The 20,998-nt window shown below is 42.7% G+C and overlaps 1 protein-coding gene across 2 annotated transcripts in view; it reads left to right on the forward strand.

Annotated features, from left to right (window-relative positions):
* Positions 1-11,368: 11,368 nt before the first annotated feature.
* SMC3 (structural maintenance of chromosomes 3) overlaps positions 11,369-20,998 on the forward strand; it is a 39,498-nt gene continuing 29,868 nt past the window's right edge. Inside the window, exons 1-4 of one of the 2 annotated variants that reach the window (XM_066239081.1) lie at positions 11,369-11,508; positions 12,419-12,494; positions 18,551-18,598; positions 19,999-20,058. In XM_066239081.1, the coding sequence (XP_066095178.1) occupies positions 12,486-12,494; positions 18,551-18,598; positions 19,999-20,058 (117 nt within the window). In that variant the 5' untranslated portion in view covers positions 11,369-11,508; positions 12,419-12,485. Of the gene's footprint in view, positions 11,509-12,418; positions 12,495-18,550; positions 18,599-19,990; positions 20,059-20,998 lie in introns of both variants that reach the window. The other variant, XM_066239080.1, reaches the window with a different exon arrangement.

Raw genomic sequence — 20,998 nt, forward strand, 5'->3', positions numbered from 1 at the left:
GGGAGGGGAAGAGAGAGACAGAGAGGAAGGAGAGGGGGAGGGGTGGAGAAGCAGATGGGCGCTTCTTCTGTGTGCCCTAGCTGGGAATCAAACCTGGGACTCCTGCACGCCAGGCCGATGCTCTACCACTGAGCCAACCAGCCAGGGCCTATTCTGTCTTTTTTATTTTAGCTCTCTTCGTGAGTGTGAAGTGATACTGACGGTCGTTTTGATTTGCATTTCCCTGATGACTTATGATAGTGAGCATCTTTTCATAAGTTTACTGGCCACTGGGGAAAATGTGTGATTATTCAATTCCTTGTATTATTTTTGAGTTATTTGTCTTTTTATTGTAAGAGTTCTTCATATATTTTGAATATAAGTCCCTTGTCAGATGTATAATTCATTAATATTTTCACACAGTCTGTGGCTTGTCTTTTCAATTCTTTTGTTGCACACAAGTTTTTTTGTTTTTTTTTCCTGAAGCTGGAAACGGGGAGAGACAGTCAGACAGACTCCCGCATGCGCCCGACCGGGATCCACCCGGCACGCCCACCAGGGGCGATGCTCTGCCCACCAGGGGGCGATGCTCTGCCCCTCCGCTCTAGCGCCTGGGGCAGAGGCCAAGGAGCCATCCCCAGCGCCCAGGCCATCTTTGCTCCAATGGAGCCTCGGCTGCGGGAGGGGAAGAGAGAGACAGAGAGGAAGGAGGGGGTGGTGGAGAAGCAAATGGGCACTTCTCCTATGTGCCCTGGCCGGGAATTGAACCCGGGTCCCCCACACGCCAGGCCGACGCTCTACCGCTGAGCCAACCGGCCAGGGCCAACACACAAGTTTTGATGAAGTATCATTTAGCTCTTTTTTCTTTTGTCACTTGTGCCTTTCGCATCATATTGGGTTTTTTTGTGTGTTTTTTTTTTTTTTGTTTGTTTGTTGGACAGAGACAGAGAGAGAGTCAGAGAGAGGGATAGATAGGGACAGACAGACAGGAAGGGAGAGAGATGAGAAGCATCAGTTTGTTTTTTCATTGTGGCGCTTTAGTTGTTCATTGTTTGCTTTCTCATATGTGCCTTGACCATGGGGCTACAGCAGACTGAGTGACCCATTGCTCAAGCCAGCAACCTTGGGTCCAAGATGGTGAGCTTCGCTCAAACCAGATGAACCTATGCTCAAGCTGGCGACCTCGGGGTCTTGAACTTGGGTCCTCTGCATCCCAGTCCAAAGCTCTATCCACTGTGCCACCGCCTGGTCAGGCTAGCATCATATTGTATTTAAGAAACTATTCCCTAACCCATGGTCACAAAGATTCACTACTTATGATTTCATCTAGGAGTTCATAGTTTTAGTCAGTGGTAGGATTCAAATAATTTAATAACCAGTTTTCTGCCCTAATGACTGTTTTAAGTATAAAAAGAATGATATACCAAAAGGTAGTTTATTATTTCATGCATTTAATACTTAAATAGGAACAATAAAAAAGGTACACAAAACTAGATTATGTTATGAGAGTTTTAAAATATTAATGAAAAAATATTAAATAATACCTGACAAAAACAATAAAACTGTTATTTAAGATATTTCCATATTGGCCCTGGCCGGTTGGCTCAGCAGTAGATCATTGGCCCGGTGTGTGGAAGTCCCAGGTTCGATTCCTGGTCAGGGCACACAGGAGAAGCAACCATCTACTTCTCCACGCTTCTCTCTCTCTCTTTCTCTTCCCCTTCTGCAGCCATGGCTCATTCGAGCAAGTTGGCCCCAGGTGCTGAGGATGGCTCCATGGCCTTGCCTCAGGTGCTGAAATAGCTCAAGTTGCTGAGCAACGAAGCAATGGCCCCAGATGGGCGGAGCATCGCCCCTAGTGGGCTTGCTGGGTGGATCCCAGTTGGGGTGCATGTGGGAGTCTGTCTCTCTGCCTCCCCGCCTCTCACCTAATAATAAAAGTTAAAAAGAAAAAGAAAAAAAAAGATATTCCCATATCGCTTCTTTTTTTTTTTTTTTTTTTCATTTTTCTGAAGCTGGAAACAGGGAGAGACAGTCAGACAGACTCCCGCATGCGCCGGACCGGGATCCACCCGGTACGCCCACCAGGGGCGATGCTCTGCCCACCAGGGGGCGATGCTCTGCCCATCCTGGGCGTCGCCATATTGCGACCAGAGCCACTCTAGCGCCTGGGGCAGAGGCCAAGGAGCCATCCCCAGCGCCCGGGCCATCTTTGCTCCAATGGAGCCTCGGCTGCGGGAGGGGAAGAGAGAGACAGAGAGGAAAGTGCGGCGGAGGGGTGGAGAAGCAAATGGGCGCTTCTCCTGTGTGCCCTGGCCGGGAATCGAACCCGGGTCCTCCGCACGCTAGGCCGACGCTCTACCGCTGAGCCAACCGGCCAGGGCACCATATCGCTTCTTGATTGGCATTCTTACTTGCAATTTTTTCAGCCGTGGACAGAATGAATATTCCTGTGGGTGCTTAGAATACGCTGTTGTGCAGATGAACGTTAAAAGAGAGTAAAGAATGTAAATTTCTAATTTCCACATTGGGCGGCTGCCCAGGTGCTCACCTTAGAGAAAACACTGATTACAGGTGCCATTTTACAACTGGTTTGCCGAACTCAACAAAAAATTAGGTATCGGTTTTGCTGAACTGGTGCAAGCAGGCTGAATCCCACCACTGGTTTTAGCTTTTACATTTAAGTTTATGATCCACAGAGATCTGTCGCTATGGCTAATAGACCATGTTGCTCCTAGTGAGTGAGCAGATAGGCTAGAGCTTCATTTACATATCAAATCTTTATTATATACGGCTTAAGTGTCTGTTTGTCACCGATAGCTTATTGGTTGCTTGCGTAACTGTACTAGCCAATGGGGTGAAGTTGCCACGGCATTCAAATAGTCCCGCCTTCTGGCATGCCACCTCACAAATTGAGGTTAAAGATTGGAGCAATTATTACGCTGTTAAGAAATCTTAACACCAGAAGGGGTCTTTGCAATGGTACAAGACTAGAGGTTCTCCAATTGAAAAATAATGTCATAATAGCTAAGTCTTTGACTGGCTCCTCTAAAGGTGAAATGCATGTCATTCCAAGAATTGATTTGGCTCCATCTCAAACAGGGTTGCCGTTTCAATTGAGACGTAGACAATTTCCTGTAAAACTTGCCTTTGCTATGACCATCAATAAGTCTCAGGACCAAACGCTTAAGCGTGTTGGCATTTTTTTTACCTGAGCCTGCATTTGGACACAGTCAACTTTATGTTGCCTGTTCAAGAGTTCATGAAAGAACGGATGTAAAATTAAAAATAATTGATGGTCCTCTGCAAGGCGAGCTTAAAAATGATGGAAAGATTTACACAAGAAATGTTGTGTACAAAGAGATCTTTGACATGTGAATTAACATTTTATTATTTAAATCACCTTTATTTATTGAGCTAGCGGTGGCTCTTAAGAAATGTACCGCCAGTGGTTTCCTTCATTGCACTCTACTTTAAGCAATTAAGCAAGTAGAAGGAGGAAACCCCGTGGGGCAGTAAGCAAAGGGGCATCCTCGCCGCCTACCCTGGGTAATTCAGTTTGGATTAGCAGACACCTTTGCAAAAATCATTTTAATTACAATTTATAATATCTAGAACAGTGGTCATTTTGTATGACTGCCGGGTTTTCTAGTTATATTATACTTGGATGAGCAGAGGCTGTCAGTTGCCATGATGGAAAATCACCCCTCTCCCAGTTTCTAGTCCAGGTACTTAAAAAATTTTTGTTGTTGTTGATTGATTGATTTGAGCGAGCGAGAGAGAGAGAGAGAGAGAGAGAGAGAGGAAGAGAAACGTCTTTTGTTGTCCCACTTATTTATGCATTCATCTGTTGATTCTTGTATGTGCCCTGATCTGGAATTGAACCCGCAACCTTGGCGACACTCTCATCAACTAAGCTACACAGCCAGGGCAAGCCCAGGTGATTATGAGTGTACATTTCTTGAAGCTGAGGACAGTGAAACAAGAAAGGGTTTAAGATAAAAGAAGCCACAGGAGAGAGCCTGTGGGGGCTGCTCTGGCTCTCTGGGAAGTCAGAGCAAAGGGTCCTTGGAGACAGGTTCAGGGAGTTAACCCAGGGCAAGCTGCCATTGCCCACTGCTCCCCCAGTTGCCAGTCCTGTGGGGACCCTTGGTGTTTAGGAGATGCACATCTGAGAGGGAAGAAAGACATGGGCATGATCCTGGGAGGGAGAGCACCCCCCCCTCCCTAGTTCAAGATGGGAGCCTGATCTCACACCACAGCCCAGCAACTGCGGGGTAGGCTGGGTCTTGAGGAAGATATATAATATTTCTTCCAAAGTGTCTTCAATATAAAAGATATCAGAGTAACTGAACCCTGGGAAAAGGTTAACACCCAGATCTTTATAGAGAGAGAGAGAGAAGGGAGGGAGGAGGAGGAAACATCAACTCCCATCTGTGCCTAGATCAGGCAAGCCCGCGTTTCAAACCAGTGACCTCCGCATTCCAGGTCGACACTTTACCCATCTGAGCTGACACGAACACAGGTGGAGTGCAAACGCATTCATGGCCCCCCTAAGAGTGGAGGCGGGTAGAGGCCCGCTGATAAATGAAGTTCTGGCCCGGGTCTGTTTCACATTGGTTACAATGGGTCCAAAAACTCATTCTGTGGTCATTTCCCTGGCACATGAGTGCAGTCATGGTGACTGATATGCTTAGTAACTGACAGTAGTCCCTTTAGTTTCCAGATCTACGGACGAAGAGCCATTAGTGTAGGAGAGACCAAGAGGAAGTCCCTAAAGCTGCCCTCAAGCCCAGCCAAGATAGTAAGTTAGGAGCAGCCACATCTTGGGCAGAACGGCAGGGATGAGTGCCACCCTCAAAGGCGTAAAGAATGAAGTGAAGTGGTCCCTCCTACATCCTTGCAAAAACCAGATGGATCCTGTCAGATGATAGTGAATTACGAGTTGTATCATTTAAGCAAGAGGTGACTCAACTGCCATATGGGATGTGGAATCTTCACTAGAAGAGATCAACACAGCCTTTGGCACTTACTATGCAGCTGTTATCTGGTAAATGCCTTCTTTTTAATCTCCATCTGGAAGGAGTAGAGCATTCTTGTGGTATCGGGCAGCAATTCATATTCAACATTATACCTCTGGGCCACATTAATTGTGTCATACTATAGTCTAAGAACATGATGTTGGGCCACTATGTGATAATATCATGTTCCTGAGACTGGGGAAGGAGGAAGTGGCAAGTACTCTGGATATCCTAGAGAAGAAAGAATACACCCCTGTGGCATAAAAATTATTTTGAGTGAAAAGTATTTGAGTTTCTGAAATCTGTTAGTTACATTAAAGCAGGGGTCCCCAAACTTTTTACACAGGGAGCCAGTTCACTGTCCCTCAGACCGTTGGAGGGCCAGACTATAAAAAAACTGAACAAATCCCTATGCACACTGCACATATCTTATTTTAAAGTAGAAAAACAAAATGGGAACAAATACAATATTTAAAATAAAGAACAAGTAAATTTAAATAAACAAACTGACCAGTATTTCAATGGGAACTATGCTCCTCTCACTGACCACCAATGAAAGAAGTGCCCCTTCCGGAAGTGCTGCAGGGCTGGATAAATGGCCTCAGGGGGCCGCATGCGGCCGTAGTTTTGGAGACCTCTGCCTTAAAGCATAGTCTCCTAAAGAGCTCAAAGTAACTCAATTGTCATAAATCCCCTTCCAAGGAAATCTGATTCTTCTACTGAGGTAAGATGTCTCCATGCTACACCCAAACAATGTCACAGAACTAGCATATCTTTCCTAAAAGTTATGTTTTCCCTTAAGTGCTCTTTCTCTATTCCTGTTCTAATAAGTCAGGGTTCCCCAAACTTTTTACACAGGGCCAGTTCACTGTCCCTCAGACTGTTGGAGGGCCAGACTATAAAAAAAACTATGAACAAATCCCAATGCACACTGCACATATCTTATTTTAAAGTAAATAAACAAAACGGGAACAAATACAATATTTAAAATAAAGAACAAGTAAATTTAAATCAACAAACTGACCAGTATTTCAATGGGAACTATGCTCCTCTCACTGACCACCAATGAAAGAAGTGCCCCTTCCGGAAGTGCTGCAGGGCTGGATAAATGGCCTCAGGGGGCTGCATGCGGCCCACAGGCTGTAGTTTGGGGACCCCTGTAATAAGTCATTGTTTTCCCTTACATGTCATTCTCCCCTTCCCTTTTATCTATTAAAATTATATCTAAAGTTCAATTTCTTTTTTTTTTTTTTTTTTAATAAATTTTTATTAATGGTAATGGGATGACATTAATAAATCAGGGTACATATATTCAAAGAAAACATGTCTAGGTTATTTTGTCATCAAATTATGTTGCAAACCCCTCGCCCAAAGTCAGATTGTCCTCCGTCACCCTCCATCTAGTTCTCTGTGCCCCTCCCCCTCCCCCTAACTCTCTCCCTCCCTCCCTCCCATGTCCTCCCTCCCCCCCCACCCTTGGTAACCCCCACACTCTTGTCCATGTCTCTTAGTCTCATTTTTATGTTCCACCAATGTATGGAATCATGTAGTTCTTGTTTTTTTCTGATTTACTTATTTCACTCCTTATAATGTTATCAAGATCCCACCATTTTGCTGTAAATGATCTGATGTCATCATTTCTTATGGCTGAGTAGTATTCCATAGTGTATATGTGCCACATCTTCTTTATCCAGTCTTCTATTGAAGGGCTTTTTGGTTGTTTCCATGTCTTGGCCATAAAGTTCAATTTCTAACCACCACTTTGAGTCAAATTTCTTTGTGAAAAGTACGTATACAGCTAGTGCTCAACTTACTACCACGATTGGTTCCGACAGACTGGTCGTAACACAATTTGGTCGTAAGTTGAGTAGGCTATATGTACAGTACTGTGAAATGATGTTATTAAAATCTTTAAGTCATATGTTATAATTTTCTTTCATTACTGTTATATGTCATAATTTTCTTTGTTCATTTTATGCCATTTGTATCATCTCTACACCATTTTGTTTCTTATTTTTACATTCGTCAGGTTTAAGTAAAACACTGCATTACCAGTATAACTGGTTTAATATTTGCAAAACATACAAAATGACAAAATACAGGTGCATACAAAAATACAAAATACAGGTGTAAAAAATACCATAGGAAACATTTTCCCAATTGCAAAACATATCAAAATATATAAACATGTATGAAACATTTTATTGGTCAGCACTGTTGTACGCCCAGCTGGGCAATGCTTGTGCTGCCAGACGCGGAGCAGTCGTAGCTAGCGATTGTGGTCATAAAGTCGAATGGCCGTAAGTTGCATAGGTCATAAGTTGATCAATACCTGTATGTTTGAAATCTGGGTTTTTTTCTTGCTAATTTGTCAGTTTGAGTTTAAGTCGAAGGCTCCCAATTACTTAAGAAGGTAGAGGAAAGTTTTTTTCTTTCCCAACAGCAGTAAGACACATTCATACTAGAGGAGGTACTCAGCAAATATCTGTTGAATAAATAATTAGGATGTCCAAAAATATTGGTCAGTTCTCCTCTGATGTCTTTACCATTTATTTTTTTTTGAGAGTGAGAGAGAGAGAGAAGCATCAACTTGTTGCTTTGCTTAGTTATGCACTGATTGCTTTTTGTACATGTCTTAATCTGACTGGTGAACTCAGGCTCAAGCCTGCAACCCTGAGCTCAAGCTGGCAACCTCAGGTTTTGAACCAGTGACCTTAGCATTCCAGGTCGACACTCTATCCACTGCGCCACCACTGGTCAGGCTTGACCTTTCCATCTAGCTGTTTGCTGTCTTTTCCCAGGGACTTGCTGGTCTGTTTTATAAACTATGAACAACAATTGCTAATATTATCTCTTGTGTAAGCTGTTTTGCAAAAATCATCTCAATTTTGCTGTATAGAGGTTTTAGTAGGTATCATTATAATCCCCATTTTATAGATGAGAAGACAGGGGCTCTAAGAGGTTACTATTCCTCAGTTCATATAACCACCAAGTGGCACAGCTGGGATGTGACATGGAACTCCCAAAGTTAAGCCCTCAGCCTACTCATGCCTCTTTGTGGAGGCATTCTTTGTCTCCGCTGCTTGGAAGGCAGAGAGAGATCCCATTTTTAATTACAGGACAATGGTGTATCTCGGAGTCGTGGGAATTGCAAGATGAAGTCATTATAAGACCCCTTGTTTTCCAGTTCAGTGCAGAATAACAAACATCCTTGTTTCTCACAATATCATAGTGAGAAAAATGAGGTCATACACATGATAGCATTTCGAAGCTGATAAAGAGCTATCCAAATATAAGAGGTTATAATTGTTGTGTATCTATGTTTTGGGTATTGAATAGAATTGTTCTTAAAGAGACTTTATTATCAGTGCCTCCTCTCACCCCTACCCCCACTCCAGCTCCAGGGTGTCTGAGGATCATGCTGAACCAATGAGGTAAGGTCGAGGGAGAAAAGTAAAAGCACTGAAGGAAATGATGCTGTGTTAATAGGGTCTTTTGATGTAAAAAGCTGCAGTGTTCAATTGCTTGACGAGGAGCATAGGCCTTGCTGTAGTTATCTGCTTTTTTTTTTTTTTTTTCTTTCATTTTTTCGAAGCTGGAAACCGGGAGGCAGTCAGACAGACTCCTGCATGCGCCCGACCGGGATCCATCCGGCATGCCCACAAGGGGGCGATGCTCTGCCAGAGCCTCTGGGCGTCGCTCTGTTGCATCCAGAGCCAGTCTAGCGCCTGAGGCAGAGGCCACAGAGCCATCCCCAACGCCCAGGCCATCTTTGCTCCAATGGAGCCTCGCTGCAGGAGGGGAAGAGAGAGACAGAGAGGAAGGAAAGGGGGAGGGGTGGAGAAGTAAATGGGCGCCTCTCCTATGTGCCCTGGCCGGGAATCGAACCCGAGACTTCTGTATGCTAGGCCGAGGCTCTACCGCTGAGCCAACCGGCCAGGGCCTGTAGTTATCTGCTTTATGGTGTCAATTTCTTTTGGGAACGTCCCTTTGCCTCCGTTGTGCAGGGCTTTGATGAATCTCCGTGCTGAAGGAGGCCCACGTGTTCTACTGTTAAATGCTTTCCAGAAAAGAATGACGTTGCCATGAGGATGGTATGTGGGTGGGATGGGATCATGGGGAATATTGAATACCAATCGCTGGTGTAAATGAACCAGGGATTGTGGTCAGTACTTTGCTTTCCTGCATTTTTCATTTATAGGTATTTGAGTACTTTTAAGTAACAGGTTACTAAAGAGACAGCAGGAACAAGATAAAGTATCTTCTCTCTTAGATTGATATTGTAGTAGAGAATCAATAAATACATGAATATGTGTGTTAATATTCTCAGAAACACCTTTCTCTCTTTTAAGGTTTTTTTTTTTTTTTTTTTTTTTTTTTTTGTATTTTTCTGAAGCTGGAAACGGGGAGAGATAGTCAGACAGACTCCCACATGCGCCCAACCGGGATCCACCCAGCACGCCCATCAGGGGGCGACGCTCTGCCCAGGGGGCGATGCTCTGCCCCTCCGGGGCGTCGCTCTGTTGCGACCAGAGCACTCCAGCGCCTGGGACAGAGGCCAAAGAGCCATCCCCAGCGCCCGGGCCATCTTTTGCTCCAATGGAGCCTCCGCTGTGGGAGAGGAAGAAAGAGACAGAGAGGAAGGAGAGGGGGAGGGGTGGAGAGGCAGATGGGCGCCTCTCCTGTGTGCCCTGGCCAGTAATCGAACCCGGGACTTCTGCACACCAGGCCGACGCTCTACCACTGAGCCAACCAGCCAGGGCCTCTCTTTTAAGTTTTTACTGATCTTTATTTTTTCTGCCTGTATAAACTAGTTGTATAAGGTTTATTTAATATGGAAAAGTGTAAGGAAGTAAAAATCTCATCATTGTTAAGACATTGACTCAAGATGTTTGGTGATCATCCTTTCATTTATATATTATTTATAAAATGTAGGAAAATCGAGGTAAATTTTTTACGCCCTATTTTTAATTATAAATGTGGACAGGTTTTGTCATCCTGATTTTATACACTAGGAAATGGAGGCGTAAAACTTTAAATATTAATATGTCTGCAATCGCAGTTATAAATTCGGTGTAGAGACGCTAAATCCCAGAGAAATGTTTAAAGAGATTTTTTTTCCAAGCCAAAGTCTGGATAGGATTTGATGGGGTCTTGATAAAGGATTCTGCCATCGCCAAAGGGTGTTGACAGGGATGGTTAGGAGGTTATTAAAGCAGTTCAATCTAGAAATAATTAGGACTGGAACTGCCCGCAGCAGCGGGAGAGGGAGAGGCAGCGAGGACAAATTGTGTGGCCCGGAAATCTAATTTAATGTTTTTCCCCAAGGCTGATACAGATCAGATATACTTATTTGTTGCAACTGTCCACAGCTGCCTAGATTTTTAGCAAGCGGCAGAGCAGTAACAGCTCCCGCGGTATTAATTATCGTTATTTATTTGTTTATTTATTTATTTACAGGGACAGAGAGAGAGTCAGATAGAGGGATAGATAGGGACAGACAGACAGGAACGGAGAGAGATGAGAAGCATCAATCATCAGTTTTTCGTTGCGACACTTTAGTTGTTCATTGATTGCTTTCTCATATGTGCCATGACCGTGGGCCTTCAGCAGACTGAGCAGCCCCCTGCTTGAGCCAGTGACCTTGGGTCCATGCTAGTGAGCTTTATGCTCAAGCCAGATGAGCCTGCGCTCAAGCTGGCAACCCCCGGGGTCTCGAACCTGGGTCCTTCCGCATCCCAGTCTGACGCTCTATCCACTGCGCCACCGCCTGGTCAGGCTAATTATCGTTATTAAAACAGATTTCCGAGCGTCAAGTCCCTTAGGGGCTGTCCTGGCAGTGGTTGGTCCGGAGTCAATGAGCGCCGTCCTAAATGTATAAAAATTCCTAGAGAGACAGAGCAATTGAGAAAACATGTAACAGCAAAGACTCGGCGCACACAATCCAGGGAACAACATCACTCTGTGCGTTCGGTGACATCGCTCCGGGGCGCGGGGGTGTACACTTCCTTAAATAACCCCAGACCACGTGGCCGCTGGCAAGCACTGCTATTGGCTCTACGACTCTCCTAGTTGGCTTTGGCGCCGAAGCTTTCCCCCCTTGTGGACGCAACCATTGGCTCCGCGCTCGGAGGGAATACGGGCCAGCTTCACGATTAAAGCTTTTATGAATGAAGCTTGCGTTCAACCCTCAGGGAAGTTTCAGCTTAAAATTAAAGAATCAAATGAAATCCACCGAAGGACGCCGTAGAAGCCTCCTTTTTCAGAGAAGAAAGAGCAGTCCTGACTCGGACTCCCCCTACGCTTTGTGAGGAAAACGAGGGTGGTTCTGCCCGAGGCGCGGACTCCGCCTCCGTGGGCGACGCCATTTTGCTGGGCTGGCGGGGAGTGAGTGGTTCTTGGGGGGAGGGGTCGCGCTGGTGCCTCACCGGGCCCCTCGGTCGCTGTTATTTCTCGTGGGGCAGCCCTCCTCCCCGGCTCGGGTCGCCGAATCATGTACATAAAGCAGGTAAGGCCCGTGCGTTCTTCCCACCGGCCGCGGGCCCGTAAGGACCGCTCTTTGAGGCGGGGGTGTCGCGGCACGAGCTGCGGCCTCTCCCCTTTCCCGGGCGAGGGGACCCGGGCTGGACGGGGACGGGGGGAGGGAAGAGGCCCGGCCGCGGGAGCGCGGGGAGCGTGGAGGATCGGAGCGCCCCCCTGCAGCCCGGGCCTGTGTGCAGGGAGGGCGCGGGTGGGAGGAAGGACCTCCAACAGGTTCGGAGGGGTCGGTGGGGCGGGCCCTGTGCGGAGACCCGGCCTTCCCGGGGGCCCCTGGGGGCAGGGGAGGACCCCGCGCGCGCTGTCACGAGGGGTGTGTCACCCCAGTCCCGGGGGGCCCCTGGGGGCAGGGGTGGGATGCCAGCCTCCCCGGGGGCCTCTGTCTTCCCGACTGCCCGGCGGAGTGAAAGGGACCTCCCGGCAGGGAGTGCGGCGGGCCGGGTCGCGGTGTGTGCTGCTGTCAGCGTGGTCTTCCCGCGCGGGAGGCTCGCGGTCGGTCGGGGGACGAGGGTCCCCGTGGGCAGTGCTGGGCTCTGAGCCCTCCTTCCTCGGAGCATCTCCTTCTGGCCGTGCGCTGTGTCCCGGAGCCGGGAGACCCGGGAGACCCGGGGCCAGTCTGCCTGCGTGCTGCTTTGACTGGTACCCAGCGACACTCGCAGCAGGGCACTTGCTTGAAAAGTCCTTAAACGCTGACAGGGGTTACTCACCGGCGGACTGGGCTTAACGACGATTTTTAAGCACCTTTCCAAAATGAAAGTCTCCTTGTGTGAAATGGAACGTTTCCTGTCTTGCATTAGAAACCAGAAAAGGAAGCGCAAAAGGGAATGTTTAGGAGTCATTTCTTTGTGTGCGTTCTGAAAAATATCTCATTTATTTATTAGGTTATCATCCAAGGTTTTCGAAGTTATAGAGATCAAACAATTGTAGATCCCTTCAGTTCAAAACATAATGTTATTGGTAAGTGTTCACGGTTTACTGGGTCGTATTTATATCTTTAAAGCCATTTATTCTTGCTGTATCTAGGCTTAAGGAGACAAGAATTATCTTTGAGTATAAGTAAGTTTGTGTTTTTTCCCATATGAAATAACCTTCTTGTTCGCTGTCCACACTGATGAAGTGCTTATTTTCCGGTTAAAAGAATAAGACCCTTAATGTGTACAGACAGCTGTGTTGTCGAATTGGGCACCTGCAACCTGTATAATTATGTTAACCAGAGTCCCCCCAATGAATTCAATTTAAAAAAATGGAAAGGATCCCCAGTGTTAAGGGGGGAAAAAAAAGAATTAAGTCATAAATTACTTATTTTTATTTGGACAGATTTCATTTGTGTATGTATTTTAATAACTTTATAGTGACACTAAATTTAGTGTTTGAGCTATTCTGTTCTTTATTTGTGATTTCCTAGTCAAAAATGCTCACTGTTGCCTTATTTTAAAGATGACCGTTCTTTTTCTTCTTTTAAATTGATTTTAGAAAGAGAGAAACATAGATTTGTTGTTCTATGTATTTATGCATTCATTGATTGAGTCTTCTATGTGCCCTGACCTAGGATCTAGTCTGCAACCTTGGCTTATGATATGTGGCTCTTAACTGACTGAGCTGTCCAGCCAGGGCAAAGATGACTATTCTGTATTCACAAATTACATGGTCGTCAGATTTGTTTTCTTTGTCACAATGGCTGAGGATAGACCATGCGGCTTGGTGGAAAGAGCATAAACTTAGGAGCAAAACAATGGGATTCGTATCCTTGTTTTGGCAGGTATTCTTTTTCAGACCACTCCCTCAGGAGCTGTAGTTTTCTCGTTTGTAAAGGGGAGATGATGGAACCCATCTCATAGGGTTATTGGGAAGATTAAATGAGAAAGCAAATGTATGAGTACGAAGGGCCTATGATACAATATTTAGTTTATGTTCTTCAAATGACATGGTTCCATTTTGCTGATAGTGCCAGCAACAATGTGTTTGGATGTTCTGAATTTTTAAAGGACAGATGGAATGAGTGCTAGACACCAGAAAAGCATAGAATGTGCTGTTGATAGTTCTGCTACAGAGCATCCTCCTTGTGGAGTAATATATAATGGTAGATATTCTGCTTTGTCTACCATAACAAAGTATAGACTGGGTGACTTAAACAACAGGGACTTATTGTCTCACAGTTCTGGAGGCTCAAGTCCATCGTTAGGGGGCCAGCATGACCACATTCTGGGGCCATCTCTATCATGCTCTGTTTGCACCTCTCTCCTGCCCTTTCCCCTCCCTCCCTTTTCCCCTTCTTCTTCCCCTTTTTTTTTTTTTTTTTAGACTTTATTTATTCATTTTAGATAGGGGGGGAGAGAGAGAGAGAAAGGGGAGGAGCAGGAAGCATCAACTCCCATATGTGCCTTGACCAGGCTAGCCCAGGGATTTGAACCCGTGTCCTCGGCGTTTCAGGTCTTATCAACTGCACCACCACAGGCCAGGCCCTCTCCTTTTCCCTTTTTTAAATTGATTTTTTTTTTTTTTTTTTGGAAGAGAAAAATGCTGATTTATTGCTCTACTTATTTTGCATTCATTGATGGTTTCTTGTATGTGCCCTGACCAAAGGTTGAACCTGCTCAGGGTATTGGAACTATACCCTAACCAACTGGGCTACCTCACTAGGGCCTCACCTCCTCTTTGTCTTCCTCCTTTTCCCTTCCCCCATGGTTTGAGTGTTAATCCTATCACGAAGGCCCCACCCCCATGACTTGAATCCAAGATGTCTCTTAAGGCCCCTTTCTCCAGGAAGCTTTATATTGGGTTAGGATTTTATGCATATGAATGGGAGGGCTCATAATTCAGTGATAGCATGGGTTAAAGTGAAAAATCATAGAAATCAGTAAAGGGTGACTTCTCAATGCTGGTGTTCCTGGAGAACCATGGAGAATCCATTTTAAAAATTCAGAGCAAGAAAAAACCCCTGCTTTTAACATATCAGTTACAACTTGTAGTTGGGAATAAAGGAAACGTATTTTTTGTTTTGGTATGAAGTATAGGTAACTTAACCATACAGGGGTTTTATTTACATTCTGATCATAAGTAAGTGCTTTCTGATTTTTATGAATCAGAAAATCTTTAGAAATAGAGAACAATGGCCCTGGCCAATTGGCTGAGTGGATATAGTGTTACCCCTACATGCAGATGACTTGGGTTTGATCTCAGGTCAGGGCACAGGTGAGAAGCAACCTCTCCTCCCGTCCCTATCCCCCTTCTCTTTCTCTTCCCCTCTACTCTAGCAGCCAGTGGCTGGATTGGTTCTAGCATTGGCCCTGGGTGCTGAGGGTAGCTCTATTGGTCCAATCACAGGACTCAGGCCTTGAGGATAGCTGGGTTCATCTGCCCCAGATGGGTTGCTGGGTTGATCCCGGTTGGGGCACATGCGGGAGTCTGTCTCTATCTCTTCTCTCACTTAAAAAAAGAAAAGAGAAAGAGAACAAGGAATATTAACTAGATTTATATTATTTCTTTAATTTATATATAGACACTTTAATATATCAATTGTACGTTTTTATAAGTGAGATTTAATATGAAGACCATTATTACCTAGAATGATTAAATTATGTCTGTAGGGCCTATCATGTATTTTTGTTTTAGCTATTAAAGAGACTGGTGTTTTACTGCTGTACTTTGGGTATAACATTAGCATTGTTAATGGTTACAGTTACAAAGGAAATTATCTAAATGTTCTTTTTGTACTAACTGAGAATAAAAACTATGATTTTATTAATTTAACATGTTTTAATACCTTAACAATGTCAGACCAAAAATAATATAGACTGAGATTGACCCTAAAAATATCTTGTGAATGCATACTGCTTTGACTGTTTAAGGATTTTGACCCTTTTAAAAAAACAAGATTTGAAGGCAGATATCTCTTTGCTGATGTTTAAATGTTTGGTGTTTGAACGTACCAAACATACATCTTTTTAAGGTTATCTTTTTTCCCAACCTTTTAACAAAAGGGTTTTTTTGTTTTTGTTTTTTGACAGAGACAGAGTCAGAGAGAGGGACAGACAGGAAGGGAGAGAGATGAGAAGCATCAATTCTTTGTGGCGGCTCCTTAGTTGTTCATTGATTGCTTTCTCATATGTGTCTTGAAGAGGGGGTGGCTACAGCAGAGCTAGTGACCTCTTGCTCAAGCCAGCAACCTTGGGCTCAAGTCAGCTACCATGGGGTCCTGTCTATAATTCCACGCTCAAGCCTGCGACTTTGAAGATTCAAACCTGGGTCCTTCATGTCCCAGTCCAATGTTCTATCCACTGCGCCACCCCCTAGTCAGGCTACAATGTAGTATTTGCCCTGGTTTCTTAGAAAACCGAGCCCGAGGCCTGCTTAGTTATTAAGGCTTTAATAGGAGGGTGCAGTCTGAGGGCAAGAGTGAGGGGGGACGACAGCTGGTTTGTGGTCACATTGGATAATTTCCAGACAGACTTGATGAACCCATGCTTTGGAAGATTCAGATGGGAGGAATGGAGAGGCTTTGGTCTGCTGATTTCTGTTTCTAATTGGTCAGAGTTTACCACATAGGACATTAATTCCCCCATGCTTTTGGATTGTGTTACTCTAGGGACTAACCCCCCAAAGTAGTTGGGGTACTATGACCTCCTTTATGTTTCACAGATCTGACCTGAATGGACTCCCTGTCCTGGGGATAGGCTGAAACATTCTAAAGTGTTGGGAAATCAAACCTATCATTGACAGACAGCTAAGGACTGGGTTTTGGGGATAGTTGAATTGGGAGCACATATGAACTGGATCTACATCAATACCTCTCAGTCTTTGTGTACATATATGTAAGAACACTTTTTTTTTTTAATTTCCATATTTAAAAAAATTTTTTTTTAAATTTTATTGATTGATTTTACAGAGAGAGGAGAGGAGAGAACAAGAAGTATCAAGTCATAGTTGCTTCACTTTAGTTATTCATTGATTGCTTGTTGTATGTGCCTTGACCGGCAAGCCCAGGGCTTCGAACCGGCAACCTCAGCGTTCCAAGTCAACGCTTTACCCACCGCGCCGCCACAGGCCAGGCTGTAAGAACACTTTTTAAAATAAAAACGGGCTCTCTCCCTCTTGGGAACACGCCCACACCCTTTTTCATCTCAGGCATGTATCTCCTAAACTCTTAGTGTCCCCACCAGACCTGCCACTACAGGAGCAGTGGGCGGTGGCAGCTCCTCCTGGGCCAGCCTGGTGAACTTGTCTCCAGGACCTCTTTTCTCTGACTTCTCAGTGAGCCGAAGCTCCCGGTCTAGGCTCTCGTGTTGCATCTTCTGTCCTAAGCCCTTCCTTGTCTCACTGTCCCAGCTTTAATAAACGTACTCAAAATAAAAAAAAATAAACAGTTAATAAAATTTAAAAAATGAATTTGTAGTGTAATATGTTGATAATTGGCGGTTTTTTCACAATAATATCCTCTGGGTATTACATCTGGAGGTATATGATAGTCATCTACCTTTTATTGATGTTAACTTTTAATCACCCAGTCAAAGTAGTATCCAGTTTTCACTGTAGAGTTAGTGTTTTTACTTTGCAACTAATAGGTACTGTGGGGATGGGGAGATACTTTTAGACATGCAAATATTGTGCTGCTTATAAAAATGTTCCTCAAGATTTTGTATCCCTTGATAATTCTTGCTTTTATTCTGATGGCTACAAAATGATGTTTTCCCTCCCCATTTCCAGCACTTTTCTTCACATTTATCATGAGCAGCTAAGCTGTTTATGTATCTTTTTATTAGTGTGAATTTATGGATTATTCTCTGCAGCACTAATTTATAATTCATCTAATTATTTTAGTACTCTTTTGTCTTAGACTTAGCCAGTGGAAGCCCTCTGCCTGACCTCTGTGTCTGTTATATCCCTCTTTTTAAAAGTACTTCATTACTTTCTGGCATAACACGAACGATCTGTTTACGATTTACTTTGCATTAAAGGTGATAACTTTGGAGCTAAATTTTCCATATTTTAGTCAAGATTAAGACTCTTATTGAAAGTTTTGCTAATCAAAAGAACTCAAATTAATTTATTAAATTTGAGACATTTGATACCCTTTTATGTATAGGATTGCTTATTTCTGATTTTTATTTATTTATTTGGGGGGTATTTTTCCGAAGTGAGAAGTGGGGAGGCAGAGAGACTCCCACGTGTGCCAAGACGGAGATCCACCTGGCATGCCCACCAGGGGGCGATGCTCAGCCCATCTGGGCCGTATTGCAGCCAGAGCCATCCTAGTGCCTGAGGCAGAGGCCATAGAGCCATTTCAGTGCCCTGGCCAACTTTGCTCCAATGGAGCCTTGGCTGCAGGAGGGGAAGAGAAAGAGAGAGAGGGAGGGAGGGAGGAAGGGAGGAAGGAAAGAAGGAAAGAAAGAAAAGCAAATGGGCGCTTCTCCTGGTGCCCTGACCCGGAATTGAACCTGGAACTTCCACACGCCAGGCTGATGCTCTACAGCTGAGGCAACTGTCCAGGGTCCTATTTCTGAATTTTGATGGTAAAAACAGTGCCTTACAGTTGTCTATACTTCTGTGAGTCTGTGAACTACATTATATATAGGGATGATCATAAATAGCTTAACATGTGAGTAGTTTGAGAATTTAAAATGATTCTTTAAGTATTTTTTAAATGTTAGCAATTTAAATTTTGAGTCTTTAAATTTTTAAAAATACTTTATTTTATACAATTAAAATAGAACTACTATTTTTTGTAATGGTTATAAAATATGAAAGCCAGGTTGTGTATTTAGTTATTTTTATTAATTTTAAACTATTGATAAAAAGCATAAGAATCAACAGTGAAGTGAATTTCTTTACTATTTGGAGTCTATACAAAAATTACATTCATTTGGTGACTAAAGTTTTGTTTATTGAGTTGTTTACTGTTGTATTTAATAGAAAATATTAAGATGTTAAATTAGAAACTTGGATTTATGAACTTTCAGTAAAATTTTGCTTTTGTTTTTTATACAAAATAACATGTACTATTTGAAATTTTATAGTGGGCAGAAATGGATCTGGAAAAAGCAACTTTTTTTATGGTAGGTATTGTTTTTTGAATTCTAAATATATTAGGATCTAGCTATCTAAAGATCAATAATTTAAAAAATTAGTCTTCAGAAATTATGTCTTTATGAAGCTCTAGAAATACTTCTTTTAGAGAGTTGTAGTTTCATGTAGAGAGTTCAGTGTAAGGATCTGAGTTGTCCTCTATACCAAGTGATTAATGAGCTGTGTGATACTGGGCAAAGCACTTAACCCTCAAATTACTCTTTCCATTTTAAGAACAGAGGTGTTTGCCCTGCTTACCTTACTTGGATAGGTTGTGAGAATCACATGAGATAATATGTATGGAGGTGCTTTTTAAACTTGACTGAAATATATAAATATTATAAATGCATTTTTATATAAATGCAGTAAATAATATTTTTTCTAGGTGGCTTATATTTCTTTTTCATCTTTTAAAAATATTTTCTAGCCCTATTACTATTTTTATAAAGGATAGAGGGGTTATAAAAACTTTATAGACTCAACAAAGACTGTTGTCAGTTTGAAGATAGTAAATAGAGCTTTGAAATTATATCTAAAGATGAAATGCATTTAAGTATAGTAATGCCTGTTACTAAATACTCTGAGGAGAAAAAATCATGTTAACAGAATTGGACTGTACAAGGAGTGAGCTGAAACAATTTTGAACCTTATAGTTGAGTAGTGTTTGAGAGAAAGGGTTTAAAAGAGCAAAGGTTCTGTTCTGTCTATGCTCATAAATCTAAAGGTTACTCTGTATCAATGATTTTCAACTTTTTTTACACTTGAGGACCTGTGGAAATATAATTATTTCAGGGAACTTTACCTCAGAAATCACCCTGAGGGTAGGTGAATTTGACTAAGATCATTGGGTCTGTGATCATACAACATTAGGGTGTTAACTCTTTTGTGGACTGACACAAAATTTCTGTCTGACCCGTGGTTGAAAAGCACTGCTCTAACCAATTGAGGAACCTAGCCAGGGCTCTTATTTTTTTTGACAAAGTATCCAGTTAAGGATATTGTAGTAATATATCCAATTTTGTTAATAATTTATATTACTTATGTCTAGTGGGTAAACGCAAGTAAAGTGTTAATTTATTAACTTAACCAGTCAGTGAATGTTTTAAGAGGTAGACTTGAGTTCTCCTTGTCTCTTCGTATATGTTTGTGTTTTCTTTGCCTAAATGTTTCAGGGAAAGCTTCTTAATTTTTTTTATCATAATTTTCTAGCTGATTAGTCTGAAGTACAGGCAAATTTTTTGTATTGCTTTTGTCTGTACAAGGCAGGTAATCTTTTACTTCTGCATTGTTCATTACCTGATAACACTGTATTCTTTGAAGGTATGGGAAATTATCGATAAGGCATAAATTCTTTTTAGACTGTACTAATAGGTATGTTTTTGTATTTCTAGCAATTCAGTTTGTTCTCAGTGATGAGTTTAGTCATCTTCGTCCGGAACAACGATTGGCTTTATTGCATGTGAGTGAGACTGCTTTAAGACATTATTGATTTTATAGTTGACCGTTGAACAGCTCAAGGGACAATGGCATCCATTCCTTCAGTTAAAAATCTGCATGTAACTAGTTGGTCCTTTGAATATGCGGATTCCCAGCTGCCAGTGTATTCTTGAACATGGGTTTGAATCATGCAGGTCAATTTAAAAAACCCACATATAAGTGGACTTGCACATTTCAAACCTATGGTGTACAAGGGTCAGCTCTCTATATTTTTAAAAAGACAAGAGGAAGGAGGTGAGAGAAGCATCAACTTGTTCCAGTTAGTTGTGCACCCATTTATTGCTTCTCATATGTGTCCTGACCAGTGACCCCAGGGTTGAGCTGTCCACTGTGACGCCAGTCAGGGCTAGTTTGCTATACTAATAATGCAGGATAAAGCCCTAATGTTATATAAGGATAAGGAAATGATAAGATTAACCTATAAATGGATATGTCTTCCATACAAGTATAAATTCTTTATTAAGAGTATTACCTGGTAAGGCTCTAGAAGAAGGTTTGCTGAGGAGAAAGAAGAGTTTGAGATTTGGAATTTGGAACTTTTTAGACTTAGAACCAGAAAATAAGTGGGAACATAGAGAAACATTGCAGACTAAGCAACAAAGAAGTTGTTAACTATTTTTAACAACTAATATGAAAGTACATATTAAATGGTAACACTTCCTAATATGAAAGTACATGTAAAAAAATTATAAGCTTTCATTAGATTATTATAAATAATGAACTAAAGTAATTTTAGGATAAAAATTATAAAACTAATAATTTATTTTTCTGGTTTCAATATGGCTTATAATTTAAAGACCAGAAAAGCAAGATTCCTCCATATATCTCAATAATATCTTACAGTTAGGATTTTTTTTTTTTAATCTTCCTGCCCCTTCCCCCCATTTGAATTTATAGCTTGG

The sequence above is a fragment of the Saccopteryx bilineata genome, chromosome 7, assembly GCF_036850765.1.
Source record: "Saccopteryx bilineata isolate mSacBil1 chromosome 7, mSacBil1_pri_phased_curated, whole genome shotgun sequence".
In the NCBI taxonomy this organism is placed as follows: domain Eukaryota; kingdom Metazoa; phylum Chordata; class Mammalia; order Chiroptera; family Emballonuridae; genus Saccopteryx; species Saccopteryx bilineata.